The 25651-nt window shown below is 34.4% G+C and overlaps 2 protein-coding genes across 2 annotated transcripts in view; both read right to left on the bottom strand.

Moving 5' to 3' along the window:
- The window catches only part of LOC128205384 (methyl farnesoate epoxidase-like), a 14459-nt gene extending 12102 nt beyond the window's left edge, over nucleotides 1–2357 (bottom strand). The window contains exons 1-4 of the mRNA XM_052906966.1: nucleotides 2215–2357; nucleotides 1638–1773; nucleotides 721–986; nucleotides 304–431 (exon numbers count right to left, since the gene is read on the bottom strand). Coding sequence (XP_052762926.1) covers nucleotides 304–431; nucleotides 721–837 — 245 coding nt within the window. The 5' untranslated portion in view covers nucleotides 838–986; nucleotides 1638–1773; nucleotides 2215–2357. The remainder of the gene's footprint in view (nucleotides 1–303; nucleotides 432–720; nucleotides 987–1637; nucleotides 1774–2214) is intronic.
- On the bottom strand, nucleotides 853–25651 carry LOC128206032 (cytochrome P450 2D26-like). Its single transcript, XM_052908157.1, has 8 exons — nucleotides 25091–25651; nucleotides 22717–22929; nucleotides 22162–22297; nucleotides 21270–21510; nucleotides 20169–20343; nucleotides 2215–2427; nucleotides 1638–1773; nucleotides 853–986 (listed from the first exon to the last, which is right to left on the bottom strand). Exons 1-8 carry the CDS (start codon nucleotides 25649–25651, stop codon nucleotides 853–855), a joined length of 1809 nt encoding a protein of 602 aa, XP_052764117.1.

The following is a 25651-nucleotide window of genomic DNA, read 5'->3' as shown; positions in this document are numbered from 1 at the left end:
TACCTTGTTCTATACTGATGGTCACGGGTTACCAGATCTTTAGATAAAAGTACCTTAATCTTTACGGATTGTTCAGTGATACCAGATCTTTAGACAAACGTACCTTGTTCTATACGGGAGGTCACGGGTTACCAGATCTTTGGATAAACGTACCTTGTTCTTTACGGATTGTCCAGTGATACCAGATCTTTAGACAAACGTACCTTGTTCTATACGGGAGGTCACGGGTTACCAGATCTTTGGATAAACGTACCTTGTTCTATACGGGAGGTCACGTGTTACCAGATTTTTAGATAAAAGTACCTTGTTCTATACGGGTGGTCACGGGATACCAGTTGACCATTCTCGTCCAAGAAACGTTCCGGTCGAAATTTCCAGGGATCTCCCCAAAGCTTTTCGTCATGATGAAGTTTCCACACGTTCGAAATTATCTATATGAAGCAAATAGCTTAAAGTGATTTTTGGTTGTATCGAAATGGTTGGATATTTAATAGGTTAACTCGTATGGCGCTAATAACCTGCCCAAATGCGATTGCTAATCGACCTTTGGTAGCCTACAAAACACATATCCTACTTTTAATTGACTGTGTGAATAAATAACCCTTGGGAAAACAGTACACAAAGATTGTAGCGTGTGTTCGATGTTCTTTTAATAATAGTGATACGTTAATGTAAATGAAATATTTTTTAACAAAATATATCAATGCAAAGAGAACTTACAATTGTTCCTTCCTTTATGGTATACCCTTTATATTTTACATCCTTACTGGACAATCGGGCTACTAGTGTAGGGTTAACGAGCAGCAAACGGTGGGTCTCCAACTCCAGAGCTTCCATGAGGGGGCACTTAACTTAATCCCTACTTGTGATTTCTTCGCCTTGTTTCGCAACTGCCTGCAGTTCCTTGGCCAGGCGGTCTTGGAACTCCGGGTGGTGGAGAAGGAGGAACATGGTGGAACTGAGAAGTGACCAAGTCGTGATGATTCCTTGGTAGAAGAAGTTTGTTTTTTTGTATAGAATTGTCAATTCAAGATATGACAGATCAAAAGTCAAATCCAGTAGTAAACTAATTTTATGTCAAGCAAAGAATGCTCTCTATCAATCCAAGGACACCAGACAACAATGTCAGCTATTCTTGTTTTGTTGGTTCGAACAAGTGTGAGGCTAAACTTTGCCTGTTTTGCTCTGTGATTTTGCAATCCGTTTCAAAAATGTACATCCACATTTCTTCAAGATTGATATTTTGCCAATTGCCTAAACTCGTATGTGTTTGTTTAAGATTTTGATTGACTTTTGATGGTTTAATATGTTTTATGAGTGCCCATTAATAAGATCGCAAGAATAGTTGACCAAAAGCGTGAACTGCAGGGCATACCACTTCCTTTGGTGGAATTCTATTATATTCTAATTCAGGAGAAATAATGCATACAAACATGTGTAAATATCTCCCTGTGATTATGGTAGTCCTATCAACAAATAATTTCATTCGATTTGTTGAAGGTCCGATTGCAATGTTGTAGGCAGGATGTGTGTCTGATTCGCATTTTTGTTATAAGCGCTAATATATTTACGGTACAGAATATTTTTATTGGTAAGCCTTTTATTGTTATATTTTATAAACACAAGACAAACTTAACCTGCTACGACCACTTCTAATATGTTAGATATAACTCGTTCATCAGTCAGCACCACGTCACCGTCCGCCTTCTCCGCCTCCTGAGCGTCAAAAAATGTGTCGCAGATTCCACGTGGTTTTCCAGGAATGTGTGTCTTCTATTTAAGTAATAGCAAAAACCATGGTCAATCGATTTTTTGTTATATACAGCTTTATGGGACACAAACAGTTCTGCAACAATCAGCACGTATAGTCAATCGTTCTAAAATTGGGTTGATCTCATAGAAAAAGAGATAGTAACATTTTATCTCAACTGTTGTTATATATATATATATATAAAGCGTACTGTTTTGGGGGAAATATTCATAAAAAATGGTATTTTGTTTACACAGTTGTAATAGACATCATATTCGTAGGCTTATATGAAATCACATTTGTTTTAAGAAATTCACCGTCAGGATAGAATAGGACAATATATCACCAAACGAAGAACCAAAACTAAAGAAACAAGATATATTTTTTTCATATTGTAATACATGTGCAAATCAAATGCTATTCATAAACCTTTATAAATATATCAGAACAATTTGTAGGAATACCTTTTGGGATACATAGTAGTTTTTGATGATTTTTGCCTTGCCGTCGTTAAGACGCTGCCACATGCGACTGTACGGTCCGGGCAGGAAGCGGAGGACAGGAAGGGCGGTTAGAAGGGCGTTTCGAGCATTGGCTAAGAAGTAGCTATTTGTGTCAATGATTTTCCAGAACATGTCCTCATCTTTGTCCCCTTCCGGTATCGCCTCGCCAGATAACTGTTCAGGTAAATGGCTAATGCATTTGTTTAGAATATACATCATTGTGTGCTTATAGACATATCCAAGAATGCTTCATACTCAATTAATTGACATGGAGTTACACCAACAAGCCAAAAAGCGTATAACCTTACAAACCTTCGAGTTAAAACCCCCAATCAAACACTGTTTTATTGACCGTCTGAATGCAATTATCCGAACGTCAAGGAATATATTTTGACGCACATGTAGTCTATGTACTATGCTGTGAATAAGTCATGTCCCTGTACTTTTATACAGGCTTTGTAGTTCCAATTGAACAACTCACGATTAGTTTGTGATATCGATATCGCGGTATAATGCTGAAACCAAAACAATTGAAAAGAAAACAAGCAACAGAAAATCTTAAACATCCATCAGACGAACCGACAATATACACCCCAAGCATCCATACAACGATCTTTCAATATACAATCGGATACATTACGGAAAACATCACAAGGATACAATGAAAAGGACAAAGACAAGTGCTCTAAATAAAATTCATATAATGACAAGCGTACTAATTAAAAATTCATATAATGACAAGCGCTCTAATTAAATATTTATTTAATGACAAGCGCTCTTATTAAAAATTCATATAATGACAAGCGCTCTTATCAAAAATTCATATAATGACCAGCGATCTAATTAAAAACTCATATAATGGGAAGCGATCTAATTAAACATTCATATAATGACAAGCGCTCTAATTAAAAATTCATATAATGACAAGCACTCTAATTCAAAATTCATATAATGACCCAGATTAGAGGCATAAACGACACATCGTAAAAAGCACCATGAAAAAGCTACACACAGGAAACGACCGCTAAGCATTGCAGAGATTAAATAGCATTTTGGTCAGATTACAATACAAAAGGACATGGTCAATCAAGGAGGAAGAGGACAAGAACATGTCTTTACACTTGGTTACCGTTCAACATAAACAAAAATAAGACATACCTTTAAAATAGATAAACGGCGATCAATTTGCAAACAAGGTCATGAAGAGTGTATTAGAAAGCAGTATGAACTGAACAGGTGCATTTTGATTCATTTGAATATTAAAGTGTTTTCAGTATTTTGAGGTCGAGATAAGTTTAATTTTACACACATTTCTTACTCCATAATATAGAATATACAATACAAGTTTTTATGGTCAAGGGAAATCGTTGCAGAATTACGTAGACGTATTACGAAGGCAATCGCAATGGCATTTATATGAATAATGAAAGGCATTGCAGTTATCTTGCTAATTTATATACCATACAGTTTACTTTTAGAATTCCTTGATAAACATACATAGTTTTTCATATATAGGATGTATGCACTGTGCTGTTTGTGATCTTTTGTTTTTGTGTTCTATGTCTTGGGCGTTTACCCAGTGCCATTTAATCGGGTTTATGTTTAAACTTTTTGCTACTGAACTTGTTTCTGTAGTTTTTCACATAAGTATGGGTTCAACAGAAACTGAGACCAATAATAAGAATAATCCTACTGCTAGGCAGGAGGTACTATTCGGAACGGATTAATCTTCAATATGTAATTTATTGTTAATAATATCACGGATAATATCTGGTTTTTCCAAAGTTATATTTAGGGAGGTCACTCTCAAAACGATCTGTTATTGTTAGTCGATCTATCTTCACTTTGTTTACAATTCAGAACACAGTGGATTTTAAATTTGATTGGTATTTTTGAAAAAAAAATGCTTTTTGTTTTGGATTTATTTCTGAAATTTGTGAATTACAAAGGCTAATTTTGTGAAAAAATAGCAGGGTTCTTGTTTCCTATAAATAATTTACCATTTTCAAATAAGAAGCATTCGTCACAGAACTGGCAATAACGCGAGGCTAGCAAGGGGATGATAACTATCTATTGACGATGTATATCTATATATTGACAATGTATAACTGAAAACAAGTTATGTTTAAAAAATAATTTAAGTGATTGCACTTTAATAGTATATTTCGTGTGTTTTCACAGACATCTATTGCCTAAGTATATATTAAACAAACGGCCAATCATCGTTATCAATCACTGTGCAAGTCGTAACAATTTTTGCAAGGGAAGACGGAAAAGTAAAGCAATTCGAACAGCTCGGACAAAGTAAAACAAATTTTCGAACCGTTAGATTAAAATTATCTACTATCAATGCCTTTGTGTACTGGTTTATGAATACTATCTTTAATTGTAATATGATATCAGAATGATATTTAGCCAGAATGTAAGACGCAACCATAATTAACCAATTTTAGAAACATCACAGCTATTGAACCTCTTAAACAATATCAGATTTTATCTGATTATTTTTGAAAATTGAACCAGAGCAGATATGAAGAGCCACAAATGATGAACTTAATCAATTGATTTGATAACATGGAAGTCAATGCAATATAGGTGTTTATATTATCAATCTTTCACTTAAATACTTCAAGTTATTACTTAATTAGCTAAGACAAACAAGAAAATAAACTTATGAAGTGAATGGATAAATTGTCAATAATCAATATTTTATTGAGTTAGAATTTAATGTAAGTAAATGTACTTAGAGCCCGTGAAGCGGTTAACCGTATTACAATATAGATATGAAGTGCATTGTCAACTTGATTTGGACTATTGCATGACTTTTATGGTAGTTGCAACACGGTTACGTCCCTTCGCCCTTGAGTACGTAAACCGACCCACAAAAAGGTAGCTGTTAGATATCTCCATTAACCTTAGCATTATAATATTTTAAAGAATGACTTAATCATCACTCCTTATGACAACAACACTATAACCCAATTGTTCAGAACGTTGTTAAGTTAATATTGAGAGTAACGGCATCGTTCTTAACTTTTGAAGGTGAAATATTATATGATGTGCTAATATATTTAAGCAAAACACGTACAGCTAAAACAGCTCAGATCGTGTAAGGAACTTTGCAGAGCATGCTCGTTATCAGTGAAACTTCCAGAACAACAATATTAAAAATTAACGACGATAACACTAACAAAGTTGTTAACTTGATCATAGTTCTGAACACTGATGGGTTAAAAGCCAATGGTTTATCGACATAAGCAAAAATAAAAATGATTGTTCCCATGCGTCGTTTTTAACCCAGTTTAATATTTATTATTATTACTATTTTAATGAAATGGAATGAACACGTTTTTATCATCTGATGCTAAATGTACTGCCATTTGCAAACCTGATAATGAAGTACTCTTTTTTCTATATATCGACTGGAATTACGCTCCATTATGTTCGTAATAGCGAACATATGAAGAGCTAATTGATATAAAGAAGTGGCTTTGCCTGTTTTTTTTTGTTCGTTTGCTTTTAAGCTACTGCTATCAAGTTTGGAAAATCAGTATTTATTCCATTAATAACCATCATTAGTAGTTCGCATACTTACTGCAATAGAAACGACATTCGAAACCGACCTTTGAATGAGTGCCATCATATCAGCCTCCTCACCACTCAACCTTATCCGTTCGATCTTCTGAGTTAGATTTCCAAGCTCAGAGAAAACGTTTCTCTCGAAAATGTCTCGTCCATCTTCTCCGTAATAATGTAACCCTTTCACCATGTGTTTTCTCATCTTGCTGTGTACATGGCTGTAACCTTCTGGGTAAAAAGCAACACTCTGGCTGCCATAATAACCATACTCGCCCCAAAAGGTCGGGCCACGGTCGTTTGTAAAGACTCTTAGATGCTTATCCGTGATAACTTCTCTCATAACCTTCTCCGAGTTTAAAATCAAGTGATCGATACCAAACAGATTCACCAGAAAAAAGTCTCCATATTCTTTCGCCAGTTCATCAAACTTCTGGAGTAAATTACTTGAATTAAACTCCAGACCTTTCCCTACGATTGGAAGACCTTTTGGTCCGGGTACTTTCTTTACTCGAGATTTAGATCTTTTGAATATCCAGTATGCTGACAATACAAGGATGAAGGCGTATAACACAAACATCTTGTTTAAGCTGTTGAAGGTAAATGATAACGTTATGCAATCGTTCGTTAAAGCTTGGGATAGTGATGAATCACGAGATTTGTTCAACACCGTGAAAAACATTAGAGACTGTACAGTAACTCAGAGTAGAATCGAAGTATTTCGATTTTTGAAGATCTTGATTAAAATCGGGTCTTCTTGCTCTCTCCTGTTATATCGATGGAGCAAGGGTGTAACACCCTGTTATATTTATTTAATCCCTTTGTCTGAAGATTTCGGTTTAAACAGTATTTATTTCAAAAGATCATCATAATGATACACAGAGTTATAGCATAATCAATGTTTTTACGGCATAGTTGTATTTCCTGATGAGGTTGATATTAAGTGTGGCCAAAAAAAAAACCTTGTTGTATGTCTAGAAATACATCAGATAAGATAAATTTCATTTCCCATCATGGGTCATATTATATGACATGTTAATCACAGTTTACATAATGCAAAAATTGAAACAAAAAGGTAACACAGTTAGTAAATGTAAATAAGGCTTCATGTTGATTTTTCAAACACAAATAGCATGAGCTCATTTGAAAAATTAAAAAAAAACATGTTGCCCATTTCCTTTTTATGCCTTACTAACTTTTTTAATTGTTGTGATTAGTGACAATAATGAAATATCATAAACTAAACTACTACTTAAATATTCAGATTTGATGTTTAAATCTGATTATAACTTTCTAATGGGAATCATGTTTATAATCAACCACAAAATAGTATTTATAAAACATATAACAGGAGACAACAGCAGAAAGAAGGCATTCACTCATCAATTTACAATCATTATTTAATCACTACTGATAACCTTCCAAATGAGTATTAATAGATATATGTTATGCACAATGTTATTGATAAACTAAAATATTTAGATATATTTGTGAAATGTACATTGTTATTATGTCATTTCACCAAACATGATGATCTTATTTGGAAACATTCAAATACATAGCTGGCTAAGTGTAATTTCACATATATACTTTCATTATTGAACAGCCGAATAAACTTGTTATTTTTATAAAGATTCGAAGTTGTTATTTCGACTAACAATACTATCATAAAATAATTTTCTTTGCCTATCATAAGACTTACAGTTGGTAATAAAATGGACCTCATCTTCAACCTCTGTAGAATTACAAATTTTACAATGTCTTTTGTTAGCTGTAGTATTATTGTATTTGCCAACTTCTATTTCTAGCTTCCGAGAGCTTATTCTAAAGTTCTAAAGTAATGATAAACATGTTCTATTCATCATGGGTCTTTATCAAAATTAAGTATTGTTCTCTGCATAAATTGGTTTTAAATAAAGAATATTCATTCATTCATTCATTCATTCATTCATTCATTCATTCATTCATTCATTCATTCATTCATTCATTCATTCATTCATTCATTCATTCATTCATTCATTCATTCATTCATTCATTCATTCATTCATTCATTCATTCATTCATTCATTCATTCATTCATTCATTCATTCATTCATTTATTCATTCATTCATTTATTCATGCATTCATTCATTCAATTGTGCATATATGTATGTGGTATTTGAAGATATTTCAGTAGAAACTGAAAACTAGATAACCAGCTATTTATACTATTTTTATAAAGTAAAATGAATTTCTGCAAATGCATTGTGTAAAAAACGCCGTTGTCTTTTAGTATATTTTGTTTTTCTCGCAACCTGACTGGTACGTTGAATCTGACCAAAATTGTACACAACCACTGGTCAAGAGTGGGAATATAGGAAATGCAAATTGTTTGATCGGTAACCTAAATATTCTTGGATATATGAACATATTATAAAAGGATATTTGTTAAAGTTATTCATATTGTGTGTAGTGTAGGTAATATCAATGTCAAGGTTATTTGGGCTAAAAAAAGAGAAGGAACATGAGTCCTTGATTTATAACATCGATGAAATAGCAAGCTTTAAGTATTTTCGATAAAGAAATATGGTAATCCATCAATGCATAAGTAAGTTATAGCGCGGACTTGAGCGTATGTACCCTGACCTTTAAATGTCATGTGTGACCTTGACCTTTGAGGTATGGACCCGGGTCAAGGTCACTGCACATTGTCTCAATGAGGACAACAATTGTATCAAGTAATATGGTTATCCATCAATGCATAAGTAAGTTATAGCGCGGACACGAGCATGTGTACTCTGACTTTTAAGTGGCTCGTGTGACCTTGACCTTTGAGGTATGGACCCGGGTCAAGGTCACTGTACATCGTCTCAATGAGGACATTAGTTGTACCAAGTAATATGGTAATCCATCAATGCATAAGTAAGTTATAGCGCGGACACGAGTATGTGTACTCTGACCATCAAATGTCTCGTGTGACCTTGACCTTTGAGGTATGGACCCGGGTCAAGGTCACTGCACATCGTCTCAATGAGGACATTATTTGTACCAAGTAATATGGTAATCCATCAATGCATAAGTAAGTTAAAGCGCGGACACCAATATGTGTACTCTGACCTTTAAATGTCTCGTGTGACCTTGACCTTTGAGGTATGGCCCGGGTCAAGGTCACTGCACATCGTCTTAATGAAGACAAAAATTGTACCAAGGAATATGGTAATCCATCAATGCATAAGTAAGTTATAGCCCGGACACGAAATGTTACGTACAGACGGACGGACGGACGGACAGACGGACGGACGGACTGACAGACGGACGAAGTGCATTCCTATAATCCCCTCCCTACTCCGTGGCGGGGGATTAAAAAAACTTGGCGATGCTAATGACTATATCAATAAGCAATGGAAAATGCCCTATGGCATCAACAACTGCAGCATTTGTTGCCTTTTTGTGAACAGCTAGTAAAATTTTAAGAATTTCACGTGAAGCTTTTCACATAGCATGACACTACTTTTATGTAATTTGAAAATAGCTTTCAATGCTCTTTTATAAAGGTCATTTTGATAGTATGAAAATGTTCCCGAAGAAGAAAATATAATTCCTAAATATTTATATTTTGTAATATGTTTTATCTCACAAGCTTTATAAAAAATACTTGGTAGATGATATGCGTCCACTTATGCAAAATGTAATAATAATAGTTTTATTAAGAAACTAGACAAAGATAAACATTTATTCCAAACACTAAACGACCTCTCCAGGGCCTTATTCGGAATAATGTCTAAATAATCTGACAGCTAATAAAATGTTACGTCAGAGCAATATTTGAGATAAAACTAACAAAACTGCATCAATCAATTGCAACATATAACATCTTTAATAATAAACATTTCTTCCTCTAGACACATATCTTTTGCATATTAAGATAAAGGCATCGATATTTCCGATTGATAAATCAGAACACAACCGACTATTTAGTTTTGTTTTAGTATTGTTGTGTAATAATTTGATAATAAAGTGAAAATCGTGTTAAGGTAAGATGCTGAACATTAACAATTTGGTAGAGTGTTATTTGTAAACTATCAACATTAATAGTTATTCTAAAACAACTTTACATATGTCCAAAAAAGGCACTTGCAAAATACAGCCAAACAGCTGTAAATAGAGTCTTAAACATATGCTTCATGTTGTATCATAATGTATTATCAAAACCAACCCATTTTGGATAAGTTTAGTCATAAATTTTAACGACATAACTTACATTTCGTAGTCAGAGTTAACATTCAACCTTTCAGGTTATTGACATTTACAGATAATGTTTCATTCAAAAATAAAACTAGGCCACGCACTTGTTGAGAACATCATATGACGTCAGTTTGTCCAACATCTCTACTTGCAAACGTTTATTTGTAGCAGCACGGACCAAGTATAATAAAAATTATATAATAATAATAATAATAATAATAATAATAATAATAATAATAATAATAATAATAATAATAATTATTATAAAAATAATAATAATAATTATAATAATATTAATAATAATGATGATGTTGATGATGATGATGATGATGATGATGATGATGATGATGATGATGATGATGATTGACCAATAAAAATAGACACATAGATAAATTTATGTATGTTAGTATTTTAATAAGCTCTCAGCTGCTTACTTAAGTTTGCGATTTAAACGCCGACAAGTTAAATTGAAAGCTATATTGAGTTTACTTACATAACATCTTATAATTTAAGGTCATGTTTCATGGTCTAATCCCGTTCCTTTATGTTTACGATTGCACTTAACATGTTAAAAGTGCCCTTGCCCTTAATTACGTGTACTGCCTAGTTTATGGTGTAGGTTATTAGAGCGAATAGGCGAATGTACGATTTTAAGGGTAATGGTAGCTCAAAAACATAATTATAGTATTCCTTTATCTGGTTTTAAATCGCAATTTCAGACGATGTCTACTGAGACGAATTTTAACATACATATGCAGAATGAAATGATCTTAATACGCCTCATGATTTGATGATATAGATCCCGTTTTTTGAGGTAGTTATTGAGTTCGATAATGTATGAAAAAGCTATTTAAATTCTCAAGAGTAGAAAGTCTGCTGGAGAAGGTAATTTACTGAAATAGTACTTTATTGAAGCGTGTAATAGTTAAGCCGACTTAATTACCGATATGTTCAATAGAATGTTATTTTTTTAGTTTTCCCTGAAGCATGTACGAAATGCATTATTATTCCAATATATTAAATACGAGATGAAAACGATGTAGCGATCGAATTTTTGAGGTATAACTTTGTTGTGCAACTTTTCGAAATTATTTACTTGCGTCCTAAATCAGAGGATAACTGCCTGGTGCGATTTAAAAACATCCATATCTGACTCTCAGTATGGATTTAAAATAAGGTCCACTGTTGATGCTCTTTTTATACTCAATTCACTTATTGAACACTATTTTAATGCAAATTAACGTTTGTATTGTTATTTTATTGATTTAAAACGTTGTTTTGACTCGATATATAGAAATGCGTTATGATCTAAGCTATATAATTTTATAATCAATATGTTTAATAATGTGTAAAAGGATGTGATGGATATTAATATTTTGATATCGCATTATGCTTAAGGCAGGGGTAGATAATCTCTCAGATAATGTTTTCATCGTTTATCGAGGACCTAGAGCTATGTTTACACAAAATAATAAACTGTTGCTTAGACATTAATGATTTATGTCGCATTCTTTTCCTGTTTGCAGACGATATGTCTATACTTCACCCCAAGATCTACAATATTTATGCGAAAAGCTACAGAAACAAGCTCAGTAGCAAACAGTTTAAACATAAACCCAAGCGTACTTGTCTTTGGTTGTACATTTTTATTTTCTGTTCTTGTTATGGTTGGAGTATAAACATGAAAATTGTTTCATTTAATTCAGAATGTATTTTAGCAGTAAGTGTGATTAAAACACTTGTTCTACATGAAAATGCACGAAACATTGAAAACTTATTATACATACTTTTGACTATATCATGGAAGGACTTTTTTATTAAATTACAGAGTATATTTTCAATAAATCTGCATAAAATCATGAGGTATATAATCAAAACATTTATACATGCTGAAAAAAATATATTACTTAGATCCTTCCTAGTGACCCAAGTTTTTTTTTAATATCATGGATGATTGCATTAATATCACGGATGACCCAGTTGCAAACCTTACCTTGCTGTAATAAGTGCATTCTGACCAGGTTTCATATTATTAAAGTATAAAATATGACCTCAACAGTGTTTTAACACTGTTTTCTATTATTTGACTTCGTGATCTAATTTTTGACCTCTGATTACCCAGTTTCAAACTCTACCTATAGATCATCAAGAATAACATTCTGATCAAGTTCCATGAACATATAGTCATAAATGTGGCCTCTAGAGTGTTAACATGCTTTTCCTATTATTTGACCTGGTGACCTACTTTTTAACCGCACATGACCCAGATTAAAACTTGACTTAGACATATTTATATTAACATTCTGACTGACTTTCATGAAGATACAGTTATAAATGTGACCTCTAGAGTGTTAACAAGCTTTTCCTTAAATTTGACCTGGTGCCCTAGTTTTTGACCGCACATGACCCAGATTCGAACTTGGCCTAGAGCTAATCATTATAAGCTTTCTGACTAAGTTTAATGAACATACAGTTATAAATGTAACCCATAGAGTGCTCACAAGCTTTTCCTATTAAACATTCTGACCAATTTTCATGAAGAAAAATTTATAGATGTGACCTCTTGATTGTTAACAAGCTTTTCCTTAAATTTGACCTGGTGACCTAGTTTTTGACTGCAAATGACCCAGATTCGAACTTGACATAGAGATCATTAATATTAACATTCTGACCAAGATTTCTAAAGATACAGTCATAAATGTGACCTCTAAAGTGTTAACAAGCTTTTCTTTTAATTTGACCTGGTGACCTAGTTTTTAACCCCAGATGACCCAATATCGAAATCGTCCAAAATTTTATTGAGGGTAACATTCTGACCAAATTTCATTAAGATTGTGCCAAAATTGTGACCTCTAGAGTGTTAACAGTCAAATTGTTGACGACGGACACCACATTAGCTCAAAAATGATCACATACCAAAAATGTTGCACTGAAGTATACTATGAGCAGGGGTAATTATAATTTTAACTAGAATTGAATGGGCACAAATCTATTTAAATATGATGGTAAAACATGTCAAACATTTAAACAATTACTAATAATTATAATTGTATATGAACAATATGTAGCCAAGCAGCTCTGGCAAATTGTCTGCAAAATATCTCAGTGAGAATACAGAATATATTCTTATTTGTTTGTTACAAAAACATGTCATATTTTGTATTATTTACACAAAAAAGTTTGACAGGGGTGACTAACATCTGCATTCTCTTGAAATATGGGATTCTGTGCTGCATCCAGTTTCAAATTGTTTGACCACTTCAGGTTGCTGGTACATCAGAATCTGCAAATAACATAAATGCAATGTTTTTAACAGAATAACAGTACTAACTACTACTGTTAAGGTATACCAGTTAACAATCATTTGAGGCATACACAATTCTATATGTAGTAATAAATTTGATATAGTCACATGGACACAGTGTAATTTGATGGATTCAAAGATCAAGACAAAATAGATGAAATATATTATGTTTGAATATTTTGCAATAAGTATTAAACAACTCCAAGGTAATTGTCTACAAAGAAGCATTTTGGAGGAGATAGAAATGCACTTGCTTAGAATCTCTTCTTACTTGAAGACATTTTCCATTCTCTAGACGTGGTATGGAATTCCAGACAGAACTATCTTAAACTGGATTTTATGTCAATAAAGGTCCTCTAGAGCTTCAGCAACAAGGTGGCTATAAAAATATTCATTTGTGCATTTACAGAATGTTTAAATGTATTAAGAAGTATTTAGGGATAAGTAAAAAACCTTGATGTAACTGACACACTTTTTATCCCATTTGCCTTGAGATATTTTAAGTTTTGTTTAACTGCTTATATAATTAGTTCTTAATGTTATGCTCAAATTTATAAAAGAGCAAACAAAATAGTTTCACAAAATTGACAAACACGCAGAGGTTGTTTTTTTTCATAAGAAAATGATATAATCTCATGACCTTGACCGGAAATAATTTACAACCAGCATGAAACAATGTTATTTAGGAATGAAACAAACAGAAAAGATAAACTCAAAAGATTCAAACCCGATACTGTTTAGATACATTTTCATAAAGTGATTGTGAATAAATTACCGCATGATGTCTACTCCAATTTAAGTTTGGCTGGCTGGTCTGTCATCATCCCCATCTCCAACCTGTCATAAACAATAACAAATCAATAATACGTTATTAAGGAATTGGATTACTAAAAAGATGCACTATACCTGGTTGATGGAATTACTAATAAACTTATTTTCATAAGGACATTCACTAAAGGCTTCGAGTTGGGTTGGTGAAGCTGGCGTTTACACTAAATTATGTTTGGGGGAGGGGGGGGGGGGGAGGGTTACAATTGACTAGTGCATAAATTGTTTATATAAGAACAAAAAGACACATGAGTATTTAATAAAAACGACATAGATGTATAAAATTATGTCTAAATGACTAAATAAACGCTGAATATTTTCCCTTTCTCTTTCACAATTTTCAATGTTTACCTGTCAATTAAAAACAATACAGCAATACGACTAGCGCAATCACTGTTCATTTATTTCATTCAGTTATTTCAGTAATAAGTTCATTTTTTTAAAGAACAGCATTATGACTCACGTATTTAGAAAGTACAGAAAGTAACGTTTCTGATTTGTTTTTGTGTGTTATGGGTCATAATGCAGATCGTTCAGAATATTCAAAATGGCCGCAGAGCTGTCGAAATGACATCAACAAAATATTTCAACTACTATAAGATCTTGTTAAGCAGCTTATTGTCCCAAAAATCGTTGTAAAAACGAAACTTATCCGTTTCATCTGATGCTAACAAATAAAAAAATGAGAAAACCCTGTGAAATAAAAGTAGAAATGGTAATATTTACATTGTGTCAGAAGCGTATTGGAAACCGTACATCCAGGATACAGTGCTGATTTTGACAAACGACAAGACGGATTTAAGCAGGTGCCCTTTTATAAAATAACGTCATAGCTATCTGTGTAGTTGTTTATTTACATGTTTTACAACTACAATATGCTGAGTTAGTAACAATTTAGAGGATGTTTTCAAAGAAATCAAACAGTCGGAACTGAGAGATAATGTGCAGTATGTGACAGACTACAATTCAAAGAACATTGGAAATAACGGTATTGAGCATTTTCTGTTTAATATGTGTTAAACTGTTATTTAATCGATGCAAGTTATGCAAAGAAGACTGCACTGTACACCTGAGACCAATAATGATCCTACTCCCAGCATACACTAATGATATAGTACACTAAGTAAAGGGGACAATAAAAATAAATAATAAGGAAATGTAGTGAGACAACCGGCCTTTATCTCTGTACTGGTGACCATAGCTAGTATTCATGTTCTAAAGCACTAGTCTGACAATTGGCCATATATCTCTAAACTGGTGTAAATAGGTAAGGGACACGTTCTACAGCACTGTAGTTTGACTTTACTGGTGTTCTTATTTTGGGGACCCGTTGTAATGCACTGTAGTTTGACAACTGCCCAAATATTTCTATACTGGTGTTCGTAGTTGAGGGACCCATTCTAAAGCACTGTAGTTTGACAATTGATCATATATCTCTTTATTGGTGATCATAGTTGAGGGACCCGTTCTAAAGCACTGTAGTTTGACAACTGGCCATATATCTCTATACTGGTGTTCATAGTTGAGGGACCCGTTCTAAAGCACTGTAGTTTGTCAAATGGCCATATATGTCTATACTTGTGTTAATAGTTGAGGGACCTGTTCTAAAGCACTGTAGTTTGACAACCGGCCATATATAGAGCTCTATACTGGTGTTGTTAGTTGAGGGACCCGTTCTAGAGCACTGTAGTTTGACAATTGGTCATATATCTCTATACTGGTGATCATAGTTGAGGGACCCGTTCTAAAGCACTGTAGTTTGACAAGTGGCCATATATCTCTATATTTGTGTTTATATTTGAGGGACCCGTTCTTAAGCACTGTAGTTTGCAACTGGCCATATATCTCTATACTGGTGTTGTTAGTTGAGGGACCCGTTCTAGAGCACTGTAGTTTGACAAGTGGCCATATATCGCTATACTGGTGTTCATAGTTGAGGGACCCGTTCTAAAGCACTGTAGTTTGACAACTGGCCATATATATCTGTACTGGTGTTCATAGTTGAGGGACCCGTTCTAAAGCACTGTAGTTTGACAAGTGGCCATATATCTCTATATTTGTGTTTATAGTTGAGGGACCCGTTCTTAAGCACTGTAGTTTGCAGCTGGCCATATATCTCTATACTGGTGTTGTTAGTTGAGGGACCCGTTCTAGAGCACTGTAGTTTGACAAGTGGCCATATATCGCTATACTGGTGTTCATAGTTGAGGGACCCGTTCTAAATCACTGTAGTTTGACAACTGGCCATATATATCTGTACAGGTGTTCATAGTTGAGGGACCCGTTCTAAAGCACTGTAGTTTGACAACTGGCCATATATCTCTATACTGGTGTTCATAGTTGAGGGACCCGTTCTAAAGCACTGTAGTTTGACAACTGGCCATATATCTCTATACTTGTGTTCATAGTTGAGGGACCCGTTCTAGGGCACTGTAGTTTGACAAGTGGCCATATATCTCTATACTTGTGTTCATAGTTGAGGGACCCGTTCTAAAGCACTGTAGTTTGACAATTGTATATATATCTCTACACTGGTGTTCATAGTTGAGGGACCCGTTCTAAAGCACTGTAGTTTGACAACTGGCCATATATCTCTATACTTGTGTTTATAGTTAAGGGACCCGTTCTAAAGCACTGTAGTTTGACAACTGGCCATATATCTCTATACTGGTGTTCATAGTTGAGGGACCCGTTCTAAAGCACTGTAGTTTGACAACTGGCCATATATCTCTATACTGGTGTTCATAGTTGAGGGACCCGTTCTTAAGCACTGTAGTTTGACAAGTGGCCATATATCTCTATACTTGTGTTCATAGTTGAGGGACCCGTTCTTAAGCACTGTAGTTTGACAACTGGCCATATATCTCTATAATGGTGTTCATAGTTGAGGGACCCGTTCTAAAGCACTGTAGTTTATTTTCAATGTAATAACTGCTTCAATGACAATTTTTTTTTGCTTCATACTGTATTGCATATAAGTAAAACACGCTTTCCTACTAAATGCAGTACTATTTTAACTCATATCCATATATGGAAGTACGATCTAAAAAGTACATGTACTCGGGTGTTTCCGTAATGAATTTTCATTAGTTTACGGAGCTCAAATCCCGCCCAAAACATGTACAATTTGCTTGCCGGCATGCACGCGCTTTATACGAACAATGCATGACAAGCTTTTCTGGTTCTCATTTTCATGGTTCAGTGGTGCCCAAATTTTTTCATACCTATCACTCCGGCAAAAAGATGTAGTCCCTTGCATACACGTACAAACCGTAAGAGGGCTTGTACAGACAAACGCTTCGCGTTTGTCTTCAAGCCCATAATAATTACCAACAAGGTTGTTGTTTGTACGATATTTATGTACATGAAATTGTTTTAAACATTTAAATAACAGGAAAATACGGTGTGATATTGCATTAGCTAACAGTGGGAATTACGCGTAAAAGCATAGAGGGGAAGATGTATTTTGCGATTTTAGGTGAAGACAGTGCCTGTAAGTAGTATCATAAAATACTGATATCGCCGGTCGGATGTTTTCCATAGAAACGTATAATAGGTAGAGTATGAATGCAAACTTATCGATTTTATATTTATTTTATTTCATAGACCAATGATTATTTAACGTTAATAACAAATAATTATATTCGTTAAAATAAAACGTAAGAGAAAAGTCCCCGAATTTCTGAGACATCCCTTATTTTGAAAACACTCGTAGGGAGCTATGCTCAGCCAAAAATGAAAATCGTGTTCAAAGTAACTTATGTTCGTAAATGATACAGAGTTTATGAAGTTCATTTAGAACATGATCACTGCACTCCCGCTGAGATTGATATAAGGACTTACCAAATGTCAAAAGGTAAAAGGTACAATCAAGGTACCAATCAAGCCGGTCATTTTTCAATGTGACATCAGCAAAGAAGCTTTAGGTATACTTTATTGTAGTACATACTGTACGTCCAGTTGCCTATGCATCAAAATCTTTACGAAAAGCATTATCAACTGTGCTCGAATTAAAAAGGAAATGTATTCCATTATAGTTGGCTGTCGTAGGTTTTACTTATTGGTCTACAGCAGGAATACCATGTACGACATTAACAATATTGATGACCTTATAATAGAGAATGACAGGACTGTCATACCAGCATCTGTCAAAACAGGAAATGCTGTAAGTGTCCATCTAGGACATTTTGTCGTAGATATATATTTGCAAAGAGCTAGACATTTATTTTCGTGCCTAGGCTAACTTCTAACGTCGAAAAAATGTGTATTGTGTTCAACTTCTTTAGAAAAGGTACAAAAAAGTGAGAAGCGCTAAAGGGGGTCTCTGCGAAGATCGTCCCATTGCAGCATTAAATCCAATCATGTAGCTGCCTTTTTAAGACTGTGCTTGCTTGTACCTCATTTGATTAAATGAAGTATTCATGGAATGGTTTAAACCAATGCAGATGATGAATGCCTACTGGAAGGTGAACATGCGCTTATTGGCGAAAATGCGCCAGTGGCTGAATGCGCCAAATGGCGAGGTGACCATGCATTGCAATTTTATTTCGCATTATCACCCCTTCTCTATGCGCATTTCCTCGCTACTTGGCACATTTCCGCCCAAGCACTCGGCACCTATTAGCCTTGGCGCGTAAATGGTAAAATGGCAGAAATCAGCGACCAAAAAAATCAACTTCCAAATAGCAATGACTAGAAGCACTTCCCGATTCTATTCAAGGAAAATATATTGTATTTTGCTTGTAAGAAGACAATATAATTCCGCAAAGAACACATTTATTATTTATATTTATATGAAAAACTACTTAAACAAGCACAGAAGTCGAAATTTTAAGCATAAACCCCTTTTAATGGCACAGCGCCATAGACACAGAACACACAAAAATTAGGGGTGTTTATCAAGGATTTGAGGTACCGCCTTGGAACGGTCAGTGAAATGTAAATAAGTGGGTGTTTTGTGCACCCGAACACTCATCCCAACAATCCCGAATAAAGTAAAAACGTAAATTGTATCAAAATATGCAATAACTTGAGGAAACTTAATAATCAAACAAAAAATAATGAAATAATAGGTTAACCCAAAGTATTTCTATGATAAGGGATCCCGACTCTATCTGCACACGAAGGAATACTATTTAGAGTACTTAATGCAAAACTTTATAAAAATATATGATGCAGTTATTGTTTGAAACTATAAATATCCCACACATTCTGCCTTGGCAAATAAAAGGTTGAAAGCTGTGTGTTCATAGAGTTAAGGCTTATTAACACCATATCGATTGCGACGAATTGCAAGCAAAGTTAAGCTCTGCTAAGTATTTGACTTGCATTTTTGTAAAGCCATGAAAAAAAAATCATATTGTACCGTTTCTTTGTGTGGTCACCATGCATAAAAACAAACGGGTCTTTGAAACGGATAGCTAATTAATGAATGAACCCTACTCAGATTGGCTTTGTCAAATATTCATTAAGGTTTTAATCACCCACATTTATATAATATCATGTCATCAACATTTCAGTTGACAAACGTGTTAGACGTTTAACGCCCTTAGTTGACAAAAAATGTCGAAATTACATGTTGCACATGTCGAGTTAGTATGACCTAGGGGTTTTGTGGTGTAAAACGTTATCTCTAATAATTCCACATCTAGTGATCATTCGTCATATTAACTACAATAAATACCTTTAATACTTTACATTTCCGACACATTATGAAAACACAAATAGTGATACATTATATTTGTATAAGCAATTTCATTGACAAAAGTACAAATTAAACACTTTTTTGTTTTCAAATTGCTCATGTAAAACATAATAGTCAAGCTTGGTATCAATAAAAGCAACTATATATAGGAATTGATTCATACCTTAAAATAAAAGTCTCATAATTACTAATGTAGTTCAAGATTAACATATTTTTTTATTCCATTTTCAATTCCATTCTCTTTTCTCAATGCGACAAAAGTAGGGTTTGGGCCGCACTGTAAATTCAATGTCAAAATTTTCCACGTGTCGAGGATCATAGTCCCGTAGTGGCTGGTCTTTGGAAGGACATAATCTCCAGTTGCGTAGCAGGGTCGCCACGTAAAGGAAATAGCGGGCGCGGGCGAATGGTTCCCCTATACAAGAGCGCTTGCCAAGTCCGAATGGCATCCAACTAAAAACAGAATAGATTAAACCTGAGTTGAAACTACGACATACGTCTACATCTTTGAATGATGATCGACATATAGATGCCAAATTTAACTAATTTTGCGTTGTTAAGAATTACCCGGAATCATTCTAAAGAAAGCTAAGTCAATCTTTCTATATGGGTGGTCCCTGGTTACCCGATTTTAAGACAAACGTACCTTGTTCTTTACGGGAAGTCCCCGTGGTACCAGATCTTTAGACAAACGTACCTTGTTCTATACGGGAGGTCCTTGGGTACCAGATCTTTAGACAAAATTACCCCAGTACATACGGGTGGTCCCTGTGGTACCAGATCTTTAGACAAAATTACCCCAATACATACGGGTGGTCCCTGTGGTACCAGATCTTTAGACAAAATTACCCCAGTATATACGGGTGGTCCCTGTGGTACCAGATCTTTAGACAAAATTACCCCAGTACATACGGATTGTCACGGGGTTCCTGATATTAAGACAAAAGTACCTTGTTCTATACGAGTGGTCACGGGATACCAGTTGACCATTCTTGTCCAAGAAACGTTCCGGTCGAAATTTCCAGGGATCTCCCCAAAGCTTTTCGTCATGATGAACTTTCCACACGTTTGAAATTATCTATATGAAGCAAATAGCTTAGTGATATTTGTATTGAAATGGTTTGATATTTGATAGGTTAACTCATATGTCGATAATATTTAGATTTAAGGCCATGGCTTATCGCCATTTAACAACGTTAAAAAACGGCGAGGATACATTATAAATAAATAACACTGGAAAAAAATAAACAAAGATTGTAGCGATCACTTTATGTTCATTTGATAACAATGTAACGATATCAATGCACATAAAATAATTTTTAACAAGTTTTTTTCCGAATCAAATATAACCTACTCGCGTTCCTCCCTTTATGGTATACCCCTTATACTCTACATCCTTTCTGGACAGCCTGGTTAAAAGCGTTGGGTTCACCAGCAGCAAACGATGGGTCTCTAACTCCAGGGCTTCCATGAGTGGTGACTTGACCTTGTCTTTACTTGTTACTTCTTCACCCTGTCCGGCAACTGCTTGTAGCTCCTTGGCCAGGCGATCTTGGAACTCCGGGTGGTGGAGAAGGAGGAACATGGTGGAACTAAGAAGTGACCACGACGTGATGATTCCTTGGTAAAATAAGCATGTATTCTTTGAATATAAATGTCAATTTAAGATATGACAGCTCCAGCACCAAACTCAGTAGTTAATTAATTATAGGTATAGTTTTATGTCAAATTAATAAAGGACTCTAGCAATCATCCAGGGACACCAGACGACTGAATTAGCTCTATGATACTTCCTATTTTGGACAAGTGCTAGGCTAGACTTTGGATGTTTTTTTCAAACCGTTTCAAGTATGTAAATCAACATTACATCAAGAATGTTATGTTGCCGATTGGATGAGTTCAAGCGTGTTTGTTTGTTTGTTTTAGTTTTTTTATTGACTGTCTTTTGATGGTTTATTTTTTTATGAGTGACAATTAATAGGATCGCCAGAATATTTGAACTAAGGCGTGAACCTATTATCGTTTGATGGAGTTGTAGCTAGAGAAATATTTATATAAAAATGTGTTAATATCTTCTTGTGATGATAGTTATCCTAAGATAAAATAATGTCATTCGATTTGTGGAAGGTCCGATTGCAATGTTTGGAGTGTAAGGCAGAATGTGTGTCTAAAACGCATTTCTGTTGTAAGCGTTTAAATATTTATGATCCTGAATAGTTTTATTTGTATGCTCTTTATTTGTATAATTAATAAACACAAGAAAAACTGAACCTGCTACGACCACTTCTAGTATGTTAGAGATTACTCTTTCATCTGTCAGCACCATGTCACCGTCCGCCTTCTCCTCCTCCTGGGCGTCAAAAAACATGTCGCAGATACCACGTGGTTTTCCAGAGATGTGTGTCTTCTGTTTTAGTAATAGCAGAAATCATGGTCAATCGTTTTTGTTACATACAGCTGTTTGCTTGGGACACAAACAGTTCTACTTCAATCAGCAGCATAAAACAAGTTGTTCTAAGATTGGGTTATCTCATATACAAAAAAGATAGCAATATCAATTTTTCACTGTTCTTAAATATATAAAGCATACCGGTGTTTGGGAAATGTTTCTTTAAATGCATTTATGTCATAAAGAAAATAGTATATGTATACACAATTGTAATAGATATCGTATTCGTAGGCTAATATGATATCACATTTGTTTAATGAAATAAATCTTCGTATATAATTATTCTCTTTGTATGGTAATAAATGTGCAAAGCAATATCATTTGCTATTCATTACCCTTATATAATACTAGTATGTCAAAACAATTTGTGGGAATACCTTTTGGGATACAAAGTAGTTTTTGATGACTTTTGCCTTGCCATCGTTAAGACGCTGCCACATGCGACTGTACGGTCCGGGCAGGAAGCGGAGGATAGGAAGGGCGGATAAAATGGCGTCTCGGGCATTGGCTAAGAAATAGCTATTAGTGTCAATGATTTTCCAGAACATGTCCTCATCTTCGTTCCCTTCCGGTATCACCTCGCCAGATAACTGTTTATGTAAAGGGCTAATATAGATTAGACATATGATGAGATTGTTCATCATGAACAGATTGTGCTTATAAATGTATCCAAGAGTGGTTCATACTTAATTAAATGACATGGAGTTACATCAACAAGCCCGAAAGCAAAATATGCGTATAACCTTACCAACCTTTGGGTTTAACCCCCCCCCCCCCCAGTCAAACCCTGTTTTATTGACCGTTCCAACGCGATTAACAGAACTTCAAACAATATTTTGATGCATTTGAAGTCTGACTTTGCACTTTGTTGTGAATAGAACTAAGCCATATTATTTTAAATAGGTTGCGTAATTTAAATTGAACTACTCATAATTAGTATGGTGATATCGATATCACGGTATGATTTTGAAACCAATACAATTGAAAAACAAAACTGAAAAACGTAAACATCCATAGACCCCGAATATCATTACAACGTTCTATAAATAGACAATTGGGAACATTACGGAACACATCACAAGGACACAATGAAAACATTACAGGGACCAGCGCTGTAGTTAAAACAAAACAAATGTTAAGCTTAATTAGAGGCATAAATACTAAGAGTAAAACCACCATCAAAAGACCACACACAAAACAAGGAGCGCTCCGCTTTGTAGAGAAGAAAAGTCAAATTACAATCAAAAAACGGCATGGACCATACGTCTAAGCACTTGGATACTGTTTAACATTAACAAAAATACCTGAATTTTTTGCGCCTCTGGTACAATTGAAACTACAGAAGCTAGTTAAGAAGGCAAAGATAAAGCTATGACTTCTTTAAACAGACACACTAAAGAGAAACAAAGCTGTAAAATGTAATATGAATTATATTCAGATATCATATACTTCATATACAGCCATTTGTATAACGTTGCTATAATAAACCACTTTTTAGAAACATCACAGCTATTGTATCTCATAAATGAACTCATACCACTATACAAAGAGCATATTTGATGAACAGTGCGCTTGGGTTAAATATTAAGCATTAATCTGATTATGTTTGCAAAATGACCCGGGGCAGATATGTAGATCCATAAATGATGACCTTTATCAATTGATTTGATAACATGGAAGTTAATGTAATATAGGTGATTATATTATAAATCTTTAATTTAAAATACTTCACCTAAGCATTATCATATTTTCAAGAATAACTTAATCATCAACCCTAAGGGTAACAACACTTTGGGCAATTGTTCAGAGCGTTGTTAATTTAAAATTATGAGTAACGACATCGTTGTTAAATTTTAAAAGTGAAATGTTATATGATGTACTCAAATGTTTAAACAAAACACGTACAGTTAAAACAGGAACACCGCAGAGCATGTTAGTTATCAGTGAAACTTCCAGACCAATCATGAGTTGAAAGTTAACGACGACGAAGCTAACAAAGTTGTTGATTTTACCAAAGTTCTGAACTATCAGCCAAATTTATAGAGACCTAACGGCTTATGAATTAAAAGACAGCTGCTTTATCCATTCGAATACAAACGAAAAGTTAGTTATCCCATATACGTACATTCCTTATTATGTGTAGAGAATAATCAGCATTTCATTGCTTTATTTCTGTATGTAGCCAAACTCGTTCATATAATTCAATTATGGGCAAATGTCAATGAGGTATGTTTTTACATAACGTTAAGAAAATTAATGCAACACACCTTCATCATTTTAAAGTTTTGGTAATCTATTCACCATTGACAAAGTGGATTAATTATACACTAAAAACTACAGACACAACCCCAGACGTCTAAAAATCAAATCTAAACCCTGTTTAAGGGCTCAACCGACAGAACTACAGACCTTTAAAACAGACAATTAATAAGGTAAATACTAAAGATAATTTAGATTGTAGTCTGTTTCAAAACAGTCTTTATTTAATAACATAACTGTTTCAATTAAATGGTATGAATCCGTTTCTATCACTTTATTCTAAATGTACCGTTATTTGCAATTCTGATAATGAATTACTCATTATCCTTAAATATCGACTGGCTTAACGTCCCATTATGCTTGCAACAGCGAAACATTAGAAGAGCTGTTATATATAAAGGAGTTTCGGTGCCTGTTTTTTTAACTACTGCTATCAAGTTTGTAATTTTTTTCATTCAATTAATTACCCTTATTAGTATTAGGCATACTTACTGCAACAGAGACGACATTCGACAGCGACCTTTGAATGAGTGCCATCATATCAGCCTCCTCACCTCTCACCCTCAACCGTTCGATCTTTTTAGCGAAATTTCCAAGCTCAGAGAAAACGTTACTCTCAAAAATGTCTCGTCCATCTTCTCCGTAAAAGTGTAACCCTTTCGCTATGTATTTTCTCATCTTGCTGTGTACGTGGCTGTAACCTTCTTGGTAAAAGGCCACACTCTGGCTGCCATAATAAGCATACTCGCCCCAGAACGTCGGACTACGGTCGTTTGTATAGGCTTTCAGATGTGTGTCCGTTAAAACTTCTCTGATAGCATTCTCTGAGTTTAAAATCAGGTAATCAATACCAAACAGATTCACCAGAAAAAAATCCCCATATTCTTTCGACAGTTCATCAAATTTCTGGAGTAAATTACTGGAGTTAAACTCCAGACCTTTCCCCACGATTGGAAGACCTTTTGGTCCGGGTACTTTCTTAATTCGAGATTTTGATATTTTGTATATCCAGTATGCTGACAATACAAGGATGAAGGCGTATAACGCAAACAT

This window comes from Mya arenaria, chromosome 10 (assembly GCF_026914265.1).
Source record: "Mya arenaria isolate MELC-2E11 chromosome 10, ASM2691426v1".
Taxonomy (NCBI): domain Eukaryota; kingdom Metazoa; phylum Mollusca; class Bivalvia; order Myida; family Myidae; genus Mya; species Mya arenaria.
Note: the sequence above shows the minus strand (reverse complement) of the source record. Positions and strands in the feature narration are given on the sequence as shown.